Source organism: Geotrypetes seraphini, chromosome 9 (genome assembly GCF_902459505.1).
Source record: "Geotrypetes seraphini chromosome 9, aGeoSer1.1, whole genome shotgun sequence".
NCBI classification, from domain to species: Eukaryota; Metazoa; Chordata; class Amphibia; order Gymnophiona; family Dermophiidae; genus Geotrypetes; species Geotrypetes seraphini.
In genome coordinates this window covers 185328179-185351311 of record NC_047092.1, presented here as the reverse complement: position 1 = coordinate 185351311, position 23133 = coordinate 185328179, and the positions used below count along the sequence as shown (strand labels likewise).

At 44.9% G+C, this 23133-nt stretch overlaps 1 protein-coding gene across 11 annotated transcripts in view; it reads right to left on the bottom strand.

Moving 5' to 3' along the window:
* Positions 1-23133, bottom strand: part of TNK2 (tyrosine kinase non receptor 2) — a 139136-nt gene that overhangs the window by 53613 nt on the left and 62390 nt on the right. For 9 of the 11 annotated variants that reach the window (XM_033958339.1, XM_033958345.1, XM_033958347.1 and 6 more), the window contains 6 exons: positions 22240-22411; positions 20038-20108; positions 16924-17178; positions 3971-4123; positions 2547-2824; positions 653-779 (listed from right to left, as the gene is read on the bottom strand). In XM_033958339.1, coding sequence (XP_033814230.1) covers positions 653-779; positions 2547-2824; positions 3971-4123; positions 16924-17178; positions 20038-20108; positions 22240-22411 — 1056 coding nt within the window. The remainder of the gene's footprint in view (positions 1-652; positions 780-2546; positions 2825-3970; positions 4124-16923; positions 17179-20037; positions 20109-22239; positions 22412-23133) is intronic. The other 2 variants (XM_033958340.1, XM_033958348.1) reach the window with 1 other exon arrangement.

The window sequence follows — 23133 nt, the reverse complement described above, 5'->3', positions numbered from 1 at the left end:
GGTTCAAACCAGTGCTGCTCCTTGTGACCCTGGGCAAGTCACTTAATCCCCCCCAGGACAGACAGTGAAAAATGCTTGAATCCCTGAATGCATTCATGCAAACCATTCTGAGCTCTCTTGGGAGAACGGTAGAGAGAAAAATGAATAAATAAATAAAGACAAGTTGATTCCAACTGCCCCTGGGCCTTCCCTTGCCACTTACTGCCTGCAGGACATTGTGTCAGAGCAAGCAGAATGCAATAGAGGGGAGGCCCAGAAGCCAGCTGGAGGTAGCCCGTCATTACTGCTGCTGCCATGGCTAGTTTGCAGAACCAGGAGGGGAGGGGGAAGAGAGACAGATGCTAGATCCACAGGGAGAGGGAGAGGGAGAGGGAGAGAGAAAAAAAAATACCAAACTAGGAAAAGCTGGCTGGCAGGCCAGAAGGAAGCTGATATGGACAGGGCATTGATGAGGAGGAGAGGGGGGGTCACCACATGTTTTTCAGCTGGCCCTGGGCAAAAGATACATCATTTGAGAGTTCACAATTGGGCATGCAGTTACACGTACTGTGGCAGGAAGCAAAGCCGTATCACTGCCTCCCACCTCTGCCCTAGAAGGATAACAGACCATGCTGGACCCGATAGGATCTGAATGCAGAGAAAGACCCTGTACCTGGCTGCCGTTCAGGCCAATCCAAGGCTCCTGCCCATATGTGAACATTTCCCAGAGTGTCACCCCAAACATCCAAGTGTCGCTGGCATGGGAGAAGGTTCGTGTCTTCAGGCTCTCAGGGGCACACCTGAGTAGGACGGGGGGTGGGGGGGGGGAGGGGGAGGACAAGAGACAGATTACAGTGAATGCCACAGGGCAGACAAGGTTCATTCACAATCCACCCACAGCACCTCTCACAATGCGCCAGTGCTGGCTCCTGGCTGAATGATTGCTTAAATACGTACATTCAATAAAAAATGATCAGAATTCTATCGGGTGGCACTAGAAGTACCAAACACACAGAACGTGGCCATTAAGGAAGTGCTACAGAAATTTTACTTAATTACTTGCAAACGACAGTATATGTTCCAGGGTTCATTGGGATGGAGAGGTGTTTGGTTTTATAGCCAGGACCTCCTTCAAGATGCTGGTGCACACGCTTCAGAGTTTTGCCCCTGCCAAGATATGAGCCACTTGCAAACTGAGAGACCCAGAAGTCAGGGTTCAAATCCCCCCCCCCTCCAAAATGCTTTGAGACCCTGGACGAGTCACTTTGCTCTTCATCATGTCAAGCACAATCTAGTCCATGAGCCCTCCAGGGACAGGGAAATAGTACCTGAACCTGAAATGTAACGCAGGGACTGAGTGCAAATTAAAATGAAATTACAAAGGAGCGCGTAACCAGGAAAGCAGGCTAAGGCAGTCGGGATCTCTGGCAGATGCAGCCGGTGGGTGGATTTTTACGTACAGCCAGAAAGCGTCAAATCCCCAATCAGATATGCAGATTAATTTCTTCAAGGTATAAAATGGGGGGGTTCTCCTTTCTACGATAAGCAATCTTCCCATCAAGCTAGGAGATTTTTTTTTTCTTTTACCCACAAAAGGATGATCCAAAGGGGACACTAAATTCACGGACAGCATCACATCAGGGTAATTCTCGTATCACCTACTGCAGGAAATCTAGTTTTTTCTAGGATCATTACAGCTCCCAAAACTCTGAACCATGCAGACAGCACTACAGGCAAGTTGACCGGGAACATGCTGCTCCCTGGTACCTGAAAACTGCCAAACTACCCTATTAGAGACCTTGAGAAGCTGCCCACAAGTAGCCATTCACATACAGATGGAGCCAACCTAAGGGCAACTGATGTCCTAGGTGAATTTTCACCCATGCAAGCCCCCTTCCCACTGGGGTGGCTCAAGTCTCTACCCTATTTTCCAGCATCTCTCCTTCCCTATCCCCCCAGGTGGTTCAACTTCTTCCCTTTCTCCCTATCAAGAGTCCAGTATCTCCCCTATCCCTTCCTTATTTTCCACCCAGGTGTCCAGCATCTCCTCTTCCCTTCCTTACCCTGTACCCAGGTGCCCAGCATCTCCCATCCTATTCTCTTCCTTACCCCCTCCCAAGTGTGCAGCATTTCCCCTTCCCTGTCCAGCATCTCTTCCACATCATCCCTGTCCTTTGCAAGACCTGTTTCACTCCTTACCCCACTGCCACTACCTCCATTACTCTATATCATTCTGGGCTAGCCTGAAGCATTTTTAAAGTGATGTGAACAGATGGGGGCCTCATGCACACATATGAGCTTTGTTGGATCCCACACCCACCAGAAGGATGTGAGAGGGGTTGGGACCCAGCAAAGTTTGAGTGCAATGCATACTATTTCACAGTGCTTCAGAGCACACTGAGAAAGGTACAGGGAGCAGAGCAGGGAGCAGGTTCTGTGACATACCACCCCCACCCCCCAAAAATCTCAAAACCCTAAGTGAACACCTAGTCTATGAAGAGCATAGTGGAAACATATTTCTATGGAGACATCTCCTTCTTACTTGTCTCTCAACTCCAAGGACTCACCAGGCAAATGGCACCTTTCGATGCTCCTGCATCACATAGTGGTCATCATTCTTGGGAAGCGCCCTCATGAGGCCAAAATCTCCAATTTTCACTAGTTCATTGGAGGCCAGCAGGATGTTCCTGGCAGCCAGATCCCGGTGGATAAAGCGCTTAGACTCCAGATAAGCCATGCCACTGGCTATCTGGATGGCGTAGTGGCAGAGCAAGGAGATGAGGAAGTGGCCCTGGGTCTTCCTCAAGCGGTCCAAGAGGGAACCAAGAGGCGCCAGCTCCGTCACCTACAGAAACAAGAGACCAGTTCACATTTTAACCAGGTCCCATGTGCAGCTAACCCAGAACAGAGTGTCAGCTTGCACTGAAAAGGGTCGGGCAAGGCTATAGCTGCCCATACCATTTCTGACCTCCTCACTGCCAACCAATGGGGTGGAAGAAGATATGAGAAAATGCCCAACCCAGGCACATGCATGCCGATGAGTGTCAAGAAAGAGAGAAATTCTGAAACAATTAGAGAATTAAAAAAGGAGAGGGATATTCACAGAGGACCTTTTAACAGCAGGAAGAAGGAAATCAGCTCACAACAGCAAGGAAATGGCTTTGACGCTCAAAGACAACACTGGGTTTACATGCGTTGGGTGGGAGTTAGTAGACGTGGGGAAGGGACACAGCCAACCAATCAATTGATTAAAAGTACAACATATGTAACTTATATAAAAGATGTCTATATGGCAAGACGGTCCGTGTTTCGGCTGGAACAGCCTTCCTCAGGGGTATATGGCTGAACCCTAAAAAACAAGAACGTGGGTTCACATTTATATAAATCATACATAAAAAATGAATTAAATGAAATAAAATCATAAGAACAAACCACACAAATAAACAAATCAATAACCATGATGAAACAGAGGATTCTAACAGAAAACAATGATGGCAGAAAACTCACAGGGCATGCATATTTTTAAACATAATCAAAGATAATGTAGCAAACAAATACAGATCTAAAATAACTGAGGTTGCAAACAGAAGTAGAAGCCAAATCAAACCGAATAAAACCAGACAAGCCCATTCTTGCTGCTCTAGGGTTCAGCTATATTGGACCGTGTTGGGGTCCAGGATCAATGGACTCTCCATTAGGCTTGCCATATAGACATCTGTTATATAGGTTACATATGTTGTACTTTTAATCAATTGATTGATTGACTGTGTCCCTTCCCCACGTCTACTTTTGTCTACTTTTTACACATGGGGGGATCTAGTTACCACAAGTAGCCTACAAAGAGCAGCAGTCAGAGCCCTAATCACCTTACTCCTCAGAGTAGACGGGACGTTGCATTTTCAGGAACATTTGCCTCTTGTTATAATCTTCTTGCGGTCTACGGAAGCAGGTCTACCCTGTGCCCTCTGCTCTGCCTCCTCAATTCACTCACCATCTTCATGGGATGTGTAAGAACGATGCCATAGAGTCGGATGAGATTGACGTGGTCGAGGAAGTGCATGGCGTTCACCTCTCGGATGAAGTCATCCAGTGCATCTGGCTGGCTCAGGACATCCGTCTTCAGACATTTCACTGCCACATTCACCTGAGGAGAAAGACAGGATCAGTTCCTAAAAGAGCAGTCCATAAATCATTTTTTAAAGATGGACTTGAGGAAATCTGCTGCTTATTTCTAGGATAAGCAGTATAAAATCTGTTTTAATCTTTGGGATCTAGCTAGGCATTTGGGACCTGGGTTGGCCACTGTTGGAAACAGGATCCTGGGCTTGATGGACCTTTGCTCTGTCCCGGTATGGCAATAATTATGTTCTTATGTGAGCCAAGTCTAGGACAACAAAGCCATTGTGACATCACTGATGAGGTTGGCTCTTAGGCATTGGTGGAATGAGGCATTATGACATCACAGTCTCAGCTCTGGAATGTTGCTACTCTTTGGGTTTCTGCCATTGTGACATCACTGCTGAGGTTGGCTCTTAGGCATTGGTGGAATGAGGCATTATGACATCACAATCTCAGCTCTGGAATGTTGCAACTCTTTGGGTTTCTGCCATTGTGACATCACTGCTGAGGTTGGCTCTTAGGCATTGGTGGAATGAGGCATTATGACATCACAGTCTCAGCTCTGGAATGTTGCTACTCTTTGGGTTTCTGCCATTGTGACATCACTGCTGAGGTTGGCTCTTAGGCATTGGTGGAATGAGGCATTATGACATCACAGTCTCAGCTCTGGAATGTTGCTACTCTTTGGGTTTCTGCCATTGTGACATCACTGCTGAGGTTGGCTCTTAGGCATTGGTGGAATGAGGCATTATGATGTCACAATCTCAGCTCTGGAATGTTGCTACTCTTTGGGTTTCTGCCATTGTGACATCACTGCTGAGGTTGGCTCTTAGGCATTGGTGGAATGAGGCATTATGACATCACAATCTCAGCTCTGGAAGGTTGCTACTCTTTGGGTTTCTGCCATTGTGACATCACTGCTGAGGTTGGCTCTTAGGCATTGGTGGAATGAGGCATTATGACATCACAATATCAGCTCTGGAAGGTTGCTACTCTTTGGGTTTCTGCCATTGTGACATCACTGCTGAGGTTGGCTCTTAGGCATTGGTGGAATGAGGCATTATGATGTCACAGTCTCAGCTCTGGAAGGTTGCTACTCTTTGGGTTTTGGTGTGGTACTTGGGACCTGGGTTGGCCACTGTTGGAAACAGGATCCTGGACTTGATGGACTTTCGGTCTGTTCCATAATGGCAACGCTTATGTTCTTATGTAAAGCTATCCCTTATTCTACCCACTGAAATCAGCGCTGTAGATCCCATAATGCACCAAGAAGGGGTCGTCAGAAGTCCAGGACTGGCCTAAAATCTCCCTCCTGTAACTAGGTAACAAGACAGTTCTCCAGTTCTAACCATTAAACCTCTCCTTCAGAAGCATGTCACTGCCAAGTCTCCGTGTTCATTCTTAAACTATTACTATCATTTCTCCAGAGATGCCAAGTTATTCAGTCCCGGCTGGAGATTTTGGGAAGAGTCCTGGTTTTAAAATTTACATCCCAAAGCAGTGTGGGACTGTAGCGCCTGATCCTGCCCACTGAAATCAGTGTTGCAAGTCCCATAATGGGGTGGTCAGAAATCCGGGATGGTCCCAAAACCTGGAACTGGGCAACTACATTTCTGTTTTTTCTGCTACTACTTGCAAGGGGGGGGGGGGGGAGAGAAGGGCAGGGAGAAGCAAGCTGAAAGCGAGGCAGCTTTCGCCTCCTAACTCCCACTTTCAATTGTTTTTGCTGCAAGAACTCCCTCCCCCTAAATGTTCTGTCTGTCCAAACACGGGAAGTCATCATGCCTTTGTATCGAGCGATGGTACGTCCACATCTGGAGTACTGCGTTCAGTATTGGTCGCCGCACCTCAAGAAGGACATGGCGGTACTTGAGAGAGTCCAAAGGAGAGCAACGAAATTGGTAAGAGGGCTGGAACACTGCTCATATGCCGAGAGGCTGGATAGGCTGGGGCTCTTCTCTCTGGAGAAAAGGAGGCTCAGGGGAGATATGATAGAGACTTTCAAGATCATGAGGGGCATAGAGAAGGTGGATAGGGACAGATTCTTTAGACTGAAGGGGACAGCAAATACGAGGGGACATTCTGAGAAACTGAAGGGAGATAGGTTCAAAACAAATGCAAGGAAGTTTTTTTTCACCCAAAGGGTAGTGGACACTTGGAATGCGCTACCGGAGGAAGTGATCAGACAGAATACGGTACAAGGATTCAAACAGGGATTGGATGGATTCCTGAGGGATAAAGGGATCGTGGGATACTGAGGGAGGAGCTGGGAGGTAACACAAGTATAGGAAGTAAATCAGGTAATGAGTATAAACTAACCTGGTCGTGCATGTGCAAGACCGGAGGGCTAGGACTTCGATAGGAAGGCAGGACTTAAATGGGAAACCAAGGTGGCAAGGGAGCCCCTTCTGATGATTCAGACAGGTCTTGACCTGTTTTGGGCCGCCGCGGGAGCGGACTGCTGGGCGGGATGGACCTGTGGTCTGACCCGGCGGAGGCACTGCTTATGTTCTTATGTTCTTATGTAAGCTCTTCAGAGCAGGGATTGTCTATTAAAAGTCAAATATACAGCGCTGTGTACGCCTTTCAGCGCTTTAGAAATGTTAAATAATGGGAAGAGGAGGAGGAAGGGTTATACCAAAAATAAAGGAAGAAATATATTTATTAAAAGCTGTGCAAATCCCTTCCAGAATCAAGAGGTTCTCAACCACTTTGACTTCCAAAAATACAAAAGCACTGTCAGATTTGGTTAGCAGGAATTTCTTTTCACTTTCCAGAGAACAGACAGTGGCATTCCCAGTGGGAAAGATAGCAGGAAGCAGATCCTCCATGTATTCCCAGCAGTGGACTTCACAGGGATGGGAAGACAGGCGTGGGTTTCACAACATCAGATTCGGATCTAGGCTCCCCAAATTCAAATAAATTTGTGCTTAATAACCTGATACTGGGATGACCCTGCTCACGTGGAGATTTCCCCATCATCATCCCGTGAGACCTGCAAAGACTCCCGTTTCCACCCTTTTACTGAGTAGGATTTAGAAATAAATATACCATGTCCAGAGGGACAAGTTTATCCAGTCCTGGTTGGACAACTGCAACGCTATCTACCTAGGATTAACTAAAGACAACTTGCAAAGTTTGCAATTGCTACAAAACTGATTTTTGGGCAACGGGAATTTGACCACTTATCTCCTTTGCTGGAAAGACTACACTGGCTTCCTGTCTGTTTCAGGATTCGACTTAAATGGTCTCGTATCGTTTTTAAACTCCTGTTTGGTATTTTTACTCCTTTGGTTCCGTTAACCTGGAAAGCTCAAAGATCTTGTCTCTCGCGAAATACACAAAGATTAAGGGCTCCTTTCACAAAGGTGGGCTAGCGTTTTTAGCGTGCGCTACCCGAAAAACTACCACCTGCTCAAGAGGAGGCGGTAGCGGCTAGCACGTGCTATTCCGCGCGTTAAGGAGCCCTAAAACTCTTTCCCTTCTTTTAAGGAAATTAGATCTAAAGGAAAACAGATGAATTCGTACATGTTTAAATTAACGGAGGTTTGGAATTCAATCCCATCTATGTTAAACACTAAAAACCTTTTTATTTTCTAAGCATTTAGCAACTCGCTCTGTTTAAATTTCGTTTTATCATTACTTGTATGTTTAGGTTGATCTGATTTTATGGTTAAGGGGTTGGAGGAGCTGCTGTACAGTGAGAGATTAGAGAAACTGGGCCTTTTCTCCCACAAACAGAGGAGACTGAGAGGGGACATGATCGAAACATTCAAGGTACTGAAGGGGATAGACTTAGTTGATAAAGACAGGTTGTTCACACTCTCCAAGGTAGAGAGAACGAGAGGTTAAAGTTAAAAGGAGATAGATTCCATACAAACGTAAGGAAATTCTTCTTCACCCAGAGAGTGGTAGAAAACTGGAAGGCTCTTCCGGAGGCTGTTATAGGGGAAACACCCTCCAGGGATTCAAGACAAAGTAGACAAAGACAGGTTGTTCACCCTCTCCAAGGTAGGGAGAACAAGAGGGCACTCTCTAAAGTTAAAAGGGGACAGATTCCATACAAACATAAGGAAGTTCTTTACCCAGAGAGTGGTAGAAAGCTGGAACGCTCTTCCAGAGTCTGTCGTAGGGGAAAACACCCTCCAGGGATTCAAGACAAAGTTAGACAAGTTCCTGCTGAACCAGAACGTACGCAGGTAAGGCTAGACTCAATTAGGGCACTGGTCTTTGACCTATGGGCCACCACAGGAGTGGACTGCTGGGCACGATGGACCACTGTTCTTATGATTGTTAACCGAGTCGAGCTTCATTTTCTTGAAGATGACCCGGTCTATAAATTTAAGGTTTAGTTTAGTCCTAGTTCTTAGGCTTCTGTTGCTGTCGGGTTGCGTCACATCTAAGTCAGTGAAAGCGACATTACAACCATCAGGGTGGAAAATCAAAAGAAATTCCTGCTAACCAAAGCTGACGGTGTTCTTGTGTTTTTTGGCAGTCAAAGTGGTTGAGAACCCTTTGATTCTGAAAGGCATTTGCACAGTTTCTTTATTTAAAAAAAAATAAATCATCCTTACTGGCATACATCCAAAAGAGAACTGCAAAACAAACAAAGTCGGAAAACAGCAGAAAACACAATGCCATATGTTGCACAAAAAACATGTCTTCAAGTGCCAGAAGCAGTGGACCCTTATCTGAAAGTGGAATAAAAACAAAGAAACGCCAGAATTTTCTGGACGAAATGTACAGTACAGGGATCATGCCAAACTAAAGGAATTTTTCTAACGTATATATTCGCCCAAATAAGAACAACTCTCTCCCTCAATCCCGCCCCAAGTAATGGTCCATTGAAAACACAACACAAAACCACCAAATAAATCAAGACAAAACAAAAGATTTAAAAAAAACCAGAAAATGAAAAATATGAACTTAATCTATTCCCCTATGTGGAAATGCCATCCATTAAGGTTCCTAAATAATTTGAAAAGTTTTCCATCTCCTAATCATCCCCATTTCCCACATCTCTGGATTAACGCAGTTTTTAATAACAAAGCTGTGGTAGAGGTTTCTTTTTTTTTTTTTTTAATAAATCTTTATTGATTCTTAAGACCAAAAAAAGTGCAGAACTGTATTTATGCTATAATCATCAGGTTAAACACTTATATTCATAATCAGTAACAATGCATAAAGAATAACCCCCCCTCCCCCCCCGTCCCTTCCAATCCATTTTCATCAAGGAATAAAACAAAGCAAAGATATAACCCCCCCTCCCCGGATGTGTGTGAAAATAAACAAAAAGCGATAAAAGGCAACTATAATGAAGTCATAAAAGACCATCTCTGATATTTGTCTTTACTATGGAGAGACGGCAGGTGTCCGATTGGATTATGATTCCAAGAGATGGAGGAATCTTTTTCTAATACTTTGACTCCCAAGACGCAGAGCTGAATTTTGAATGGTTGAGAACTTTTGCATGATTTATTTTATATGGCTGGAAAATCTACTTAGATGGGCCTTGGTTGACCTATCTCGTGGGGTGGGGGTGGGGGAAGGGTGGTGGGAGGGATTGGGTGGGATTTGTTAATTAAAAGCTTAGCATGTACCTTGCTTGGTTCTTAGATTCATATTTATTGTAACGAGTTTGTACTATGGGCTCCTTTTACAAAGACGCGCAAAATTTGCCGCACATGCTAGCCGCTACCACTTCCTTTTGAGCAGGTGGTAGATTTTCGGCTAGCGTGCGCTAATCCGGTGCGTGCGTTAAAAATGCTATATTTAAGATTCATGAACATAGTCAACGGTCCCTTCATTCGTGCCGGTATCAGTTTTATAAATATGGTAATAGGTCTGGTAGACTGCTGGCTCGCTTGGTCCATCCTTGGCAGGGTCCTCATTTCTGTAAGGGTCTTCTTCAGGGGGGTGTTTTTGTCACTGACCGAGACCGCTTGACGGAGATTTTTTATGACCACTTCCGGGACTTTTACGCCAAGCGCCAGTCAGTCCCGGAAACTTTACATTCTTATTTTCGGGATCTCTGCATGCCACGGTTTTCGGAGGAATCCACTCAGTTTTTACATGAACCCATCACTGCATTGGAGATCGGCCAGGTGATTAAGAATTTGCCTTTGTCTAAGGCCCCGGGGCCTGATGGTCTCTCTTCCGAGTTTTATAAGATTTTGCAGGACCATGTGGTTCCACATTTGGAGGCTTACTTTGCTCGGGTGCTGTTGGATGGACATTTTCCGGCCCATGTGGTGTTGCTCCCCAAACCGGCTTCGAATCTGGCGTTGGTGGATTCTTATCGTCCTATTTCATTAATTAACTATGAGCTTAAATTGTTCGCAAAAATCTTAGCTATGCGTTTGTCTTCCATTTTGCCCGAGGTTGTGCATCCGGATCAGGTTGGTTTCGTTCAGGGGCGGCAGGCGGTGTGGAACGTGCGTAAAGTTATGGCTGCTTTGGGGCATAGTGTGACTTCTTCTATCCCGGCCCTCTTGATTAGTTTAGATGCCCGGAAAGCGTTTGATTGTGTAAATTGGGACTATTTGTTTTTGGCCTTGGGTAACCTTGGGCTGGGGGGTCTATTTCTGGACATGGTGCGGATTCTCTATGTTAATCCTAGTGCGGCGGTGCTGGTCAATGGTGCTATCTCTGCTGGGTTCCGGGTGGAGCGGGGCACCCGTCAGGGATGTCCGCTCTCTCCTTTACTTTTTATTTTAGCCCTGGAGCCCTTGTTGTATCGCATTCAGACGGACGGCTCTATTTTGGGCCTTCCGGTGGGACAGAATGAAGTGCGGTGCCTGGCTTTTGCAGATGACATTTTGTTGCTCTTGACTCAGCCCCGCCGTTCTTCTCAAGGGGTTTTACGTTTAGTTCAGTGCCATGGGGTGGTTTCTGGTTTTGAATTGAACCTGGACAAGTCGGAGGCCTTGCCCTTTTAGTGGGTATGCTTATGAGGATTGGACATCCCTTTTCCATTACGAAAGGTGGCGCACAGACTTAAATATTTGGGGATCTATATTACTGGTGATCTCAAAAGGGCTTATGGGGAAAATTTCAAGGTATTGCTGCAAAAATCCCGGGATTTATTGGCTCTCTGGACCAATTTTCCTTTAACTTTGCGGGGGAGAATAGCATTGTTTAAAATGGTCCTGTTTCCGAAATGGATATATGTGATGCAAACTTTTCCTATGTATATTTGGTTTGGGGGGTGGGTTATTCTTGGCTTTTGCTGAGTATCTTTTGTCTCCGCGCAGAAACCACGCGGTAGACCCTCTAGTCTGGTGTTTTGATTTGTTCCTGGTTCTTTGTATTCAGATTGTGGTTTACTTCTTTGTATTCTTCTTTTCTTAATAAAAGAACAATTAAAAAGAAAAAAAAACAAAACAAAACGCTATATTTCCTGTCTGTATTACGAATGTCAATGCCACTTGTTTGCTCGGAGGACACGCAATCCAAAACAATTATTCAGCATAAATGCTTTTCCATCCGCAGAGACCCAGCAGAGGCTGGTGGGCACCAGCAGAGCTATTTCTGGGGTCCTGGTACTGACATAGCTGGGGTGCTGTAAGGCAGGTCTAGGGTTTGTGATGTTCAAGACCGGATTTTCACAGTGAAAAAAAAAAAAAAAAAATTCACACACATCAGTTTCGCTTAGCTGGAAGCAGCACAGCCCAGAGAGCTACAATGATCAGAGTTTGATGTCTTTAAGAAACACAGGCATTACAGGATGGAGCTTTGGACTCAGCCTGTAGAAACCCCTGGTATCTCTCTTCCATCCCCACTGGCCTGCAGCGCCCAAGCCATGCCTTATAATTGGGACCCTGCCAGCGGTAGCAATATTCCAAAGTATAAACATATTTTGCTGTTTATTACTGAAAGAAAACAAAAGAAGATAAGAGTTGCCGCTGCTGGGTCAGACCAGTGGTCCATCCTGCCCAGCAGTCCGCTCAAGCGGCGGCCCCTAGGTCAAGACCAGTGCTCCAAATGAGTCCAGTCTCACCAGTTTAGCATGAACTTGTTCAACTTTGTCTTGAATCCCTGGAGGGTGTTTTCCCCTATAACAGACTCCGGAAGAGCATTCCAGCTCTCCATCACTCTCTGGGTGAAGAAGAACTTCCTTACGTTTCTAAGGAATCTATCTCCTTTTAACTTTAGAGAGTGTCCTCTTGTTCTCTCTACCTTGGAGAGGGTGAAAAACCTGTCTTTATCTACTTTGTCTTGAATCCCTGGAGGGTGTTTTCCTCTATGACAGACTACGGAAGAGCATTCCAGTTTTCCACCATTCTCTGGGTGAAGAAGAACTTCCTTACGTTTCTAAGGAATCTATCTCCTTTTAACTTTAGAGAGTGTCCTCTTGTTCTCTCTACCTTGGAGAGGGTGAACAACCTGTCTTTATCTACTTTGTCTTGAATCCCTGGAGGGTGTTTTCCTCTATGACAGACTACGGAAGAGCATTCCAGTTTTCCACCATTCTCTGGGTGAAGAAGAACTTCCTTATGTTTCTAAGGAATCTATCTCCTTTTAACTTTAGAGAGTGTCCTCTTGTTCTCTCTACCTTGGAGAGGGTGAACAACCTGTCTTTATCTACTTTGTCTTGAATCTCTGGAGGGTGTTTTCCTCTATGACAGACTACGGAAGAGCATTCCAGTTTTCCACCATTCTCTGGGTGAAGAAGAACTTCCTTACGTTTCTAAGGAATCTATCTCCTTTTAACTTTAGAGAGTGTCCTCTTGTTCTCTCTACCTTGGAGAGGGTGAACAACCTGTCTTTATCTACTTTGTCTTGAATCCCTGGAGGATGTTTTCCCCTATAACAGACTCCGGAAGAGCATTCCAGCTCTTCACCACTCTCTGGGTGAAAAAGAACTTCCTTATGTTTGTACGGAATCTGTCCCCTTTTAACTTTAGAGAGTGCCCTCTCGTTCTCCCTACCTTGGAGAGGGTGAACAACCTGTCTTTATCTACTTTGTCTTGAATCCCTAGAGGGTGTTTTCCTCTATGACAGACTACGGAAGAGCATTCCAGTTTTCCACCATTCTCAAGTTTCAAGTTTGACCTTTATTTGATGAATCGCTTATAACAATATCTAAGCGATGTACAGTGTTAAAAACCATCAGAATGTGGTAATACATTTAATTTACAAAAGTCACTCAAAAGACAAACAGAATTGAACGAACAGGAGGGGGTGGGAGGGAGGGGGAAAAGTTACAATGTTATTCTTTGTTAGAAATTGACATCAAAGGGAAAGCACATTGGGTAATAATGGGTTAAGATAAGCTAGGAAGAGTATGAGAACCTAAAAAGTGATATTTCATATGTCAAACGCGTCTTGAAATAAGTATGTTTTTAGAATTTTCTTAAACGCAACGAGGTCTGTTTCATTTTTAATGAAATTTGGAAGGGAGTTCCACAATGTAGGGGCTTTTACAGAAAATATATCGTTTCGTCTTGTGCCTATGACTCTTAACGAAGGGACAGAGAGCAATTGTGATGAAGAGGATCTTAAAGAGCGAGAAGCTTTGTGTGGGACAATCATTTTAGTAATATATTGAGGTTCATTGAAGATCAGTGTTTTGTAAACCAGAAATAAAATTTTAAAGGTAATTCGATGGGTTATAGGAAGCCAGTGTGATTTGATTAGTAAGGGGGTAACATGGTCAAATTTCTTTGCATTATGAATTAATTTGACTGCTGTATTTTGGATGATTTGGAGACGTCTATTTTCTTTTTGGGTTATGTTGATAAGAAGAGAATTGCAGTAGTCTAGCTTGGAAATAATAAGAGAGTGAACTAAAATATTGAGTGATTTAGAATCCAAAAAAGTAGAGATTGAACGTAAGAGCCGTAGTCTGTAAAAGCATGATTTGACTATTTCACTGATATGATCATGAAAAGATAGATCTGCGTCGATTATTACACCTAGGATTTTTAGCTTAGATACCGATTCTAAAGGAGTGTTGTCGAGTGTGAATGGTATTTTTTGGAATATGTCTCCTTTCCAAGTGAAGAGCATAGTTTTTGTTTTTTGAGTGTTTAGAGCCAGTTTGTTATTTTTTAGCCAGTTTTTAATTTTTTCTAATTTATCGTTGATTATTTTTATTTCTGCTATGTTTTCTGGGTTGAAAGGGTGCATTAGCTGAATGTCATCAGCGTAAGAAAAGGTTGTAAATCCTAGTGATTGTGACATGGTGATAAGTGGGGATAGGAAAATGTTGAATAGAAGAGGAGATAGTATTGATCCTTGTGGAACTCCAAAAGATGAAGAGAAGATTTCAGAATAGGATTCATTGAATTTAACTCTAGAGAAACGATCCGATAGAAAGGATGTTAGCCATTGTAAGACTTGGCCCTCTATCCCTAGTGATTGCAGACGATTGAGAAGAATTTCATGATCTATGGTATCGAAGGCTGCGGATAGGTCTAGAGAAAAGAGTGCTACAGATTTATGATGGTCAAGAAAGTAGTGAATGTTTGTAACGAGACCAATCATAGAATATTCGGTGCTGTGATATTTACGAAAGCCTGTTTGATTTGGATGTAACGCGTTAGAGGATTCAATGAATTCTGATAGTTGTTCGAAAACTAGTTTTTCTGTCAGTTTCATTAGAAAAGGTAAATTTGAGATGGGGCGGTAATTAGAAGAATCATCTTGACTGGACTTGAAGTTTTTTAATATTGGTGTTACAGTAGAGATTTTCCAAGTGGTAGGAACGGTAGCAGAAGATAGGCATTTTTGGATGAGAGATAGAATAAAAGGACCAAAATAATAGAAATTTTTTTTTATATAGAATGGCGGAATAATTTCTGTAGGAGAACCTTTTAAGTTGATTGATTTAAGGTGTCTTTCAATGTCATTTATAGTTGGAATTTTGAAGTTTGTACATTTGGCTGTTGGAATAGAGTTGTTTGTGGATAAGTTTTCGAAAGCAGAAGAGATTAATGTATTGGTCGAGAATGTATGTCTTATTTTTGTTATCTTTTGGCAAAAGGAATCGGCAAGTTCTTGTGCTGTTAGTATTGATTTTTGATTTGACATGTTTTTATTTTTTTCCGGGTTAACTTATTTTAGAATATTAAAGAGAACGGAAGTATTTTTTGCCTTTTGGATTTTGTTATTATAGAAAGATTTTTTTGCCTGAATAATTTCATGTTTATAGTAGAGAGAAGTGTCATTAAATTTTTGGAGGTTAGTGATGGATTTTGAAGAGCGCCATTTCCTTTCTACAGCACGAAGTTGAGTTTTGATTAAAGATAGCTTTTTGGAATACCATGGATTTTTAGGTTTTCTGTTGATTACTGTTTTAGTGATTAGTGGTATTTTAGCATTTAGTATGGATTCTAAGGTTGAGTTCCAGTAATTGAGTTGATCATCAATAGTTTCAAAAGATGGAATAATGGTTGAAGGGCTAAATTTTGACGAGATGTCTGAATTTTCTAATTGAGAGAAGTCCCTGGATGAAAAGGTTTTGGTTTTGGAAAAATGATTTGATATCATTTGCTTGGGGAAATGAAGATTTAAAGAGATTAAACAGTGATCGGACCAAGGAACTGAAAGAATATTCGGAGTGGAGTAGGATATCGATTGAGAAGAAGGAATTAGAATCATATCTAGTATATGTTTGGCTTGGTGAGTAGGTTCATGTATCAATATTTGCAGATCTAGATCATTAAGAAGTTTGATAGTATCTTCTCTGGGTGAAGAAGAACTTCCTTACGTTTCTAAGGAATCTATCTCCTTTTAACTTTAGAGAGTGTCCTCTTGTTCTCTCTACCTTGGAGAGGGTGAACAACCTGTCTTTATCTACTTTGTCTTGAATCCCTTGAGGGTGTTTTCCTCTATGACAGACTACGGAAGAGCATTCCAGTTTACCACCACTCTCTGGGTGAAAAAGAACTTCCTTATGTTTGTACGGAATCTATCCCCTTTTAACTTTAGAGAGTGCCCTCTCGTTCTCTCTACCTTGGAGAGGGTGAACAACCTGTCTTTATCTACTTTGTCTTGAATCCCTGGAGGGTGTTTTCCTCTATGACAGACTACGGAAGAGCATTCCAGTTTACCACCACTCTCTGGGTGAAGAAGAACTTCCTTATGTTTGTACGGAATCTATCCCCTTTTAACTTTAGAGAGTGCCCTCTCGTTCTCCCTACCTTGGAGAGGATGAACAACCTGTCCTTATCTACTACGTCTATTCCCTTCAGTATCTTGAATGTTTCAATCATGTCCACTCTCAGTCTCCCCTTTTCAAGGGAGAAGAGGCCCAATTTCTCCAATAAGAGTCCCAGAGGGTTTGCTTGAAATTGTTATCAAAAGTACATCAGAGTCTGGATTTTCAAGCTCTGTGGGAGATGAACCAGCCAAGGAGGAATCCGAGGTCTATGAAGGAGAAAACTGTTCGGTATGCTAAATCTAGAATGGCAAGTGTGTCCGTGGCGGGAGTAAAAATATGTAATTCCCTCCCTGTTCTGATCGTTTGCAGTTGAGAAAAATGTTAGAGACATTTTCTCTGAAATTTTGTTAGTAGATAAAGGTAACCTGAACTTAGGGCTCCTTTTAAGAAGGCGCGTTAGGGCCATGTGCGCCAGCCGCTACTGCCTCCTTTTGAGCAGGCAGTAGATTTTCGGCTAGCGCGCACTAATCCGGTGCGTAAAAGGAGCCCTTAATGAAGACTGACAACCGATAATTTCTTCCCGTTTTTGATGATATCCTGAGTGGTTTATGCTATTAAGTGATTTCACTGTCTCTGAACCATTGTGAATGTTTTACTTGTAAACTGCTTAGTTATAGGCGGTTTAGAAAAAGTTCACAAAGGCTCCACATCCTACTTACCAGTTTTGAAGTTGGGGTGCACCATTCCCCACGTCGCACCACCCCAAAGGAGCCATCCCCCAGCTTCTCAAACAGGGCAAGGTCCTTCTCACTGATGAGGCACGTGAGCGCCACCTGCTGCCCCTCCGCAGGGGGAGGGGAGGTGTCTGCTTTCCGGAACGTGCTTTGGGGCTGAGGCTGCAGCTCCAGCTCTGGCCTCTTCCCGCTGAACACCTGTGGCAGCGAGAACCAAGAGGTGACAGGTGACACAGCGCCCTGTAGCCAAACAAATGAAAGCCTAGTGTCAGGGCAAAACGATCTTGCAGACTACCAGCGCCAGGAAGGAAAAGGGGGGCTGGGATTTGTTTATTCAGCAATCAGCACACATAGCTGCAACCGCATTTACAAGTCCGTCCCATTTCAACACAATTTTTAAGTAGCCCGTGGAATTTCCATCTGGGCAGGTGTAACTTTATGCCCGTCTTAAAGAAAACCAACTAGCACTGGTTCCCCCTTGAAGCAGCTACAAAATGTGTGTGCTAGAAAAATCCACTTCCTACCTGGTTGTGCAAAAATCCCCTGTATACACACTACTCCTACTCCAACTCCCCAAGCAACACATGCACCCAGGAATAATGCATGCCTTAGGCCACAGGTGTCAAAGTCGGTCTTCGAGGGCCGCAATCCAGTCGGGTTTTCAGTATCTCCCCAATGAATATGCATGAGATCTATTAGCATACAATGAAAGCAGTGCATGCAAATAGATCTCATGCATATTCAATGGGGAAATCCTGACAACTCGACTGGATTAATTTGCGGCCCTCGAGGAGGGACTTTGACACCCCTGGTCTATAAGGAGAAGAAAGTGCTGAAGGATGTAGGGAAGAGCGTGGGGAGCCTGAAAATGTAAAACGAGATGGAACGCAAGGAGCAAGATCGGAGCTAAGGACAGAAAAGCGCTCCTGTGTGTCAGGCGACAGGAGAGCCGGGTGGAATAGCGAGAGCTTGACTAGCCAAGAACAGAATCGGCAGTGAAAGCATTGAGAATTCATTTCATCTTCTTATTTAACAGAAGCAGTCAAATAGTAAGGGGGGTCCTGCTCTCTGCCCCCCGCCTCTTCCCACTCCTCCCTTCCCCTGTACCTCCGGTTGTTCACCGCCATAAGCAACACCTTCAACGTGCTCCTCGCTACCGCGTCGTCTCTCCCGCTGACATCACTTCCGGGTGCCACGCATAAGAAGTGACCTCAGAGGGAGAGCCAACGGGGTCACCAGGAACACGATGAAGTTCTTGTTGCTCGCGGTGGGAGGGGGGGTAAATCAGAGAAGGAGTGGGGGCGAGGACAGGGGAGGGGCACCACTGCCCCAGGTGCCTCTCGCCCTCACCAAGCCACTGCGCACAGGAACACACAAGCAGATGAGTCCTCGCTCCTGCTCCGAGGGGAAGTGAGATACTGCCTTGGAACATACAGAGAGGAAAGGGTGTGGCAAAGAGGGGAACGTGTCAAGCGGGCACGAGTATATAACAGAAGGAAGGCCAAGGAGTCAGTCGCACGGTTTAGAGGAGGATTTATTCTGCTTCTCTGAGCCTCCAGCTTGATCAGAAACCCGTCTTGAACCTTCCTGTGCAACTACCCAAATATCCTTCCCCCTCCCCTCAGTGTATCTAATGTAGTCACCTCAGTGTCAGTCCTAGGCCAGGGGTCATGCGATTCTGGGCCTTCAATGCAGCCACTAGGTGACTCTCTTCAGAAATGACGTCTCTAGCCCTTGGGGGGGGGGGGGGGGCCCATGGACTTCTATGGCATCCCTAGTCCTGGCTAACCCGGGGAGTGAAAGACCCAGTCCCGAGATAGAATTGGGGCCCTTCCACTTGGCAGTTAGTGCTCTGAGGTCACTTAAACCACAAACCATCGCAAAATAAATCCTGTGGCATTTGCCGCAGCCAGAGGCCGGGTGCAGAATAGAACAGCATCACTGTTCTTTGCACTGGTCCCACTCCTGTTTATACTAAGAAGCATGCAAAATGTTGATTAATTCCACTGACGCCCTTTGTGAGCTTGCACACGTTATGATCTCCCACTGCCTCATGTGCTCGCTTAGAGCAGACATGCGCAAACTACGGCCCATGGGCCATATCCGTCCCATTTAGTTTTTTATTCTGGCCCGCTGACCACAAGCCCTACATACCTCCCTCCAGAGCAGCATCGGGCCGGCAGCACTCTAAGCAGGCTGCTTCACGGCTTTCTCTCGTTGGAGAATTCCCTCTGTCACATCACTGATGATGCCATCAGTAACACGGGACACGGAAGGCCCTGACGAGAGGCCATGAAGCAGCCTGCTCTGGAGGGAGGTATGTTGGGCTTGCGGTTGGCGGGGTTCAGATGGGAGGGAAGGATGGAGGGTTAGCGGGGGTTCAGCAGGTTCTCAAGGGTTCTGCTGCACAAGGGATGGGAGGGAGGGATAGAAAGATGCTCTTGGTCCAGTAAACTCCAAGGAGCAGGGACACATTGTATGTAACCTTAAACACTACTGGGTTTTGTGCTCCTACTTTTGCATCCAGCTCTGAGGGGGGGGGGTAGAAAAAATAACACAGGTACAATTGAAAATTCCGAACTGTATTCTTCCCCTGCCTTTAACCTCCCCCTCCCCCCAAACACCACTCCAAATGCGCGCAATATGAAAGCCCCCCCCCCCCCCCCAAATGTTTTCACACATTCTTAAGACCAAATACTCAGGTTTTGAAAAGGTCTCACACACACCACTGTGTCAACTATCCAATCAGGATCCAGTGTGTGAGCTATAAGAGCACAAGTGGGGAAGGGAGGGAGGCCACACGTCAACCTCAAGGCAAGCTTTATGGAGCCTTATGTTCAAGCTATTTACGTGTCTATGCTTTTAGCATTTCTATGTTTTCAATAAATTGATTGTCCTTGAGGGTGAGTCCCTTCCCCTCGTTTGTCCTTTTGCATTGCTTTACATGGGGTTGTGCCTTCTTTTTTGTTGAGGGATACATTAGCTACGTCAGCATAACCTCACTCTTTCTGCTTCAACCCAGCAGCCACTTAGGAGCCATAATGCACCCTCTCCAGCATGCGCCACGTGAAGCAAGCGAAGAAGAAAGAGGAGACGTACTTTAGTCATCCAGGACTTGCGCTTACACATGGCCCGTCTCTTCTTTACTGCCTCCCACAGCCGCCTTTGACCTGTAGGAACAAGAGAACGTTAATTTAACACCCCGAGAAGCCTGTCCCAGGCTCCCCGAAATCAGCTACAGGGGAACTGTTTGTGAGGAAAAGTGCAAGGTCCTAGGGGAGGGGGTGGGGGTGGGAGGAAGATATCAACTTGGGCTACCGTTAAAATATGTTATTTTAGGCAATGAGACCTAGTTACTAATAATTGGGGTTAACAGTGTCTACATTGACGATTCCCCCCTTAATTAAAGAAAAAAGGAATTTCTCTAGAAATCTAAATCACTGGTACATGTGATAAAGGTGAGGCAAGTAAAGGACAATCAAGCCACTGTGACATCACTTTTGAGGTTGGCTCTTATTGGTGGAATGGGGCATTATGACATCACAATATAAACTCTGGTTACCAAAGACTGAAACTCTTCCCACTAAGGGAGGAAGTTATCAATGTCGCCTATTGTTAAGATGGGTTATATTACCACTATCTCGTGCTATTTTAGGCAGCGAGACCTAGTTACTAATAACTTGGGTTAACGGTGGCCCACGTCTATAACTTTCCCTCTCAGTAGCTCTACATCTGCGATTCCTCCCTCACGGCTCTGTCATGCGTCCGGGACAAGCTTGCCCTGGGAACTGTTTTATAAGGAACCGTGCGAGGTTCTGTGATGAGTGTACACTCAGCGGCTGTTAGATCTTGTTTGCACTTTATATTTATTTATTAAAGGTTATATGATGTACGGGGCAGGATTCATTTAGACGTTGGTCTAAGTGCTAGTCACTCATGAATACCTGCCCGGGGCTTTTGGTCATTCGGAGGGATAATTAAGCCTCTTTGTTAATTTTTCTCCTTTACTCTTTGGAGTGTTTTCTTGATTTTTCCTGAAGTGCCACGTACTATCCAATGGTGATTTATCCAAGACTTTTTTAATCTTATCAACTATTTTTGTATTATATAACTTTTGTTGATATATATATATTTTCTTTTGGTTTTTTGAGATCTTGTTTGCACCAGACTCCGCAAAACCCTCCCTCACTGCTCTGTCATATGTCTAGGGCAGTGTCTCGCAATCTCTCTGGCCGGCGGCACATGAAATCCAGTGCCCTGGCCGGAAGGCACCCAGAAGTGTGTGGAGGCACATCCGGGAGGGGAGAGGAGGAGAGTCATCAGCACTGGCTGACTTCCTACAGGATGTGCCTCTCCTCCTCCCCACTGTGTCGCGGCACTCCAAAAATCTCAGGAGACACACAGTTTGCGATACACTGGGCGAGGGTATACTTGCACTGAGCTCTGTGTGTTGGTTCGGTTTTCAGCCTTGCTATCGGTGTCCCCAGCTCAACCTCGATGCCACTGTTTTCCCCATTGATTCATCCAACATTTTAAGCCCACAGAATCACTTTCCAATTCCTATCAGAGCCTTCTTTTGAAAGGGTCTCCCTGTGAATCATTTTTCAGGTCTAGCTGAGAGCAGATTACATTACGTAAGAGCACTTGCAGAGATCGATCATCCTCATGTAATCAGCACATACAGCAAGAGACCAATGATGTTATACAGGGGGCCTGTGGAAGTGAAAGAGTTAAGACTGTGGTATGCAACGGCCCACGTACAATCATGCCTTCCCCCTTAGACACAAAGGCCTGGGGATCCCTTACGCCAGGACAGTGCCAAGCACAAACTCAAGAGGACACAATCACCGTCACAAATTGCTGCCCCTGCATGAAATTCTTTTCAGCGTACTCTCGGAAAATCTTACCCAGATCATCATTTATAAGAAAAAAAAAAACCCCCACCACCACTTGAGGGCAAAGTGGTGAACTCACTCCCCCTGAGTTGTGTCCAAAGCCAGTACTGACACCTAATTACACAAAACACACCTTTGCCACTCCAGACACAATGCTACAAGCTATAATGCCACCGTCCAGAGCCTCTGTCAGACAAGCCTGTGACTGCCCCCTACAGCAGGTAATGAACAGCTGCCAGTTTCCAATGGAGAATACCACTGAGTACCTGAATGTAGACCCCATAGGCTATAAGTGGTATAAAAATGCTTAAATTAAAAGATAAAAACCAAAACAAGCTGAGGTCTCAGCTCGATTTTTCATGCCTGCATATATATAACAGCCCCTCCCCCCCAAAAAAAAAGATACCTGGCCGGCCCATGCCAATCTTTTCCAGGTCTTCATTCTTGACATAGTCGAAGTGGGAGAGGCGGGTGACGTTGAGGTCATCACGAATGCGCAGGAAATACTGCTGCAGTTGCACCTCGGTCAGAAGTTCCAGGAGCCACTCCGAGCCCTCATCCGATTGCATGCTCAGTCTCTGAGGAGAGAGAGGATAAAATGAGCCCCTCGTACCCACCCCTCCTATATTAGATGGTATTAGGCTTTCAGGTACAGCCTCAGCATCCTGAGGTTGTTGGTTCAAATCCACAAAGCTCCTTGTGACCCTGGGTGAGTCACTGAATCCTCCCCATTACCCCAGGTACAAGAAAAGATTGTGAATTAATGTAAACCATTCTGGGCTCCCTTGGGAGAACGGTATAGAAAATTGAATGAACGAATGAATGATTTAAGCATTAATTGCGCACTAGAGAATGACACGGTGACAAAATGCATCACCGTTCCCGTCCCCACAGATAACTGCAGGAATTAATCCCATGTCATTTTCTAGTGTCTATTTCAACCTCGGTCCTTCTACACCAGCATTCTTCAAAGCAAAGCTTGCAGGTCAGTGGTTGTGGACATTCATACTCTGATTCTTCCCTCTCTCCTTAAAGAATGACATGAAGATAGTTTCCCGCGGTTATCCACGGGGACGGGAACGGTGATGAATTTTGTCACCGTGTCATTCTCTATTGCGCACCTAAATATTTTAAATAATGGCATTTATACACTCCACCAAATACGGGCATTATCTTAGATAGCACACATTTGACGGATGGCGTACACTCAGGCAGAATCTGGGTGGGACTCAAATGCGCCTTTTTTACAGAACACTATCCTCCCCCTTTCGAGGCTGCCGCTGTGGTAACTGCCCATAGA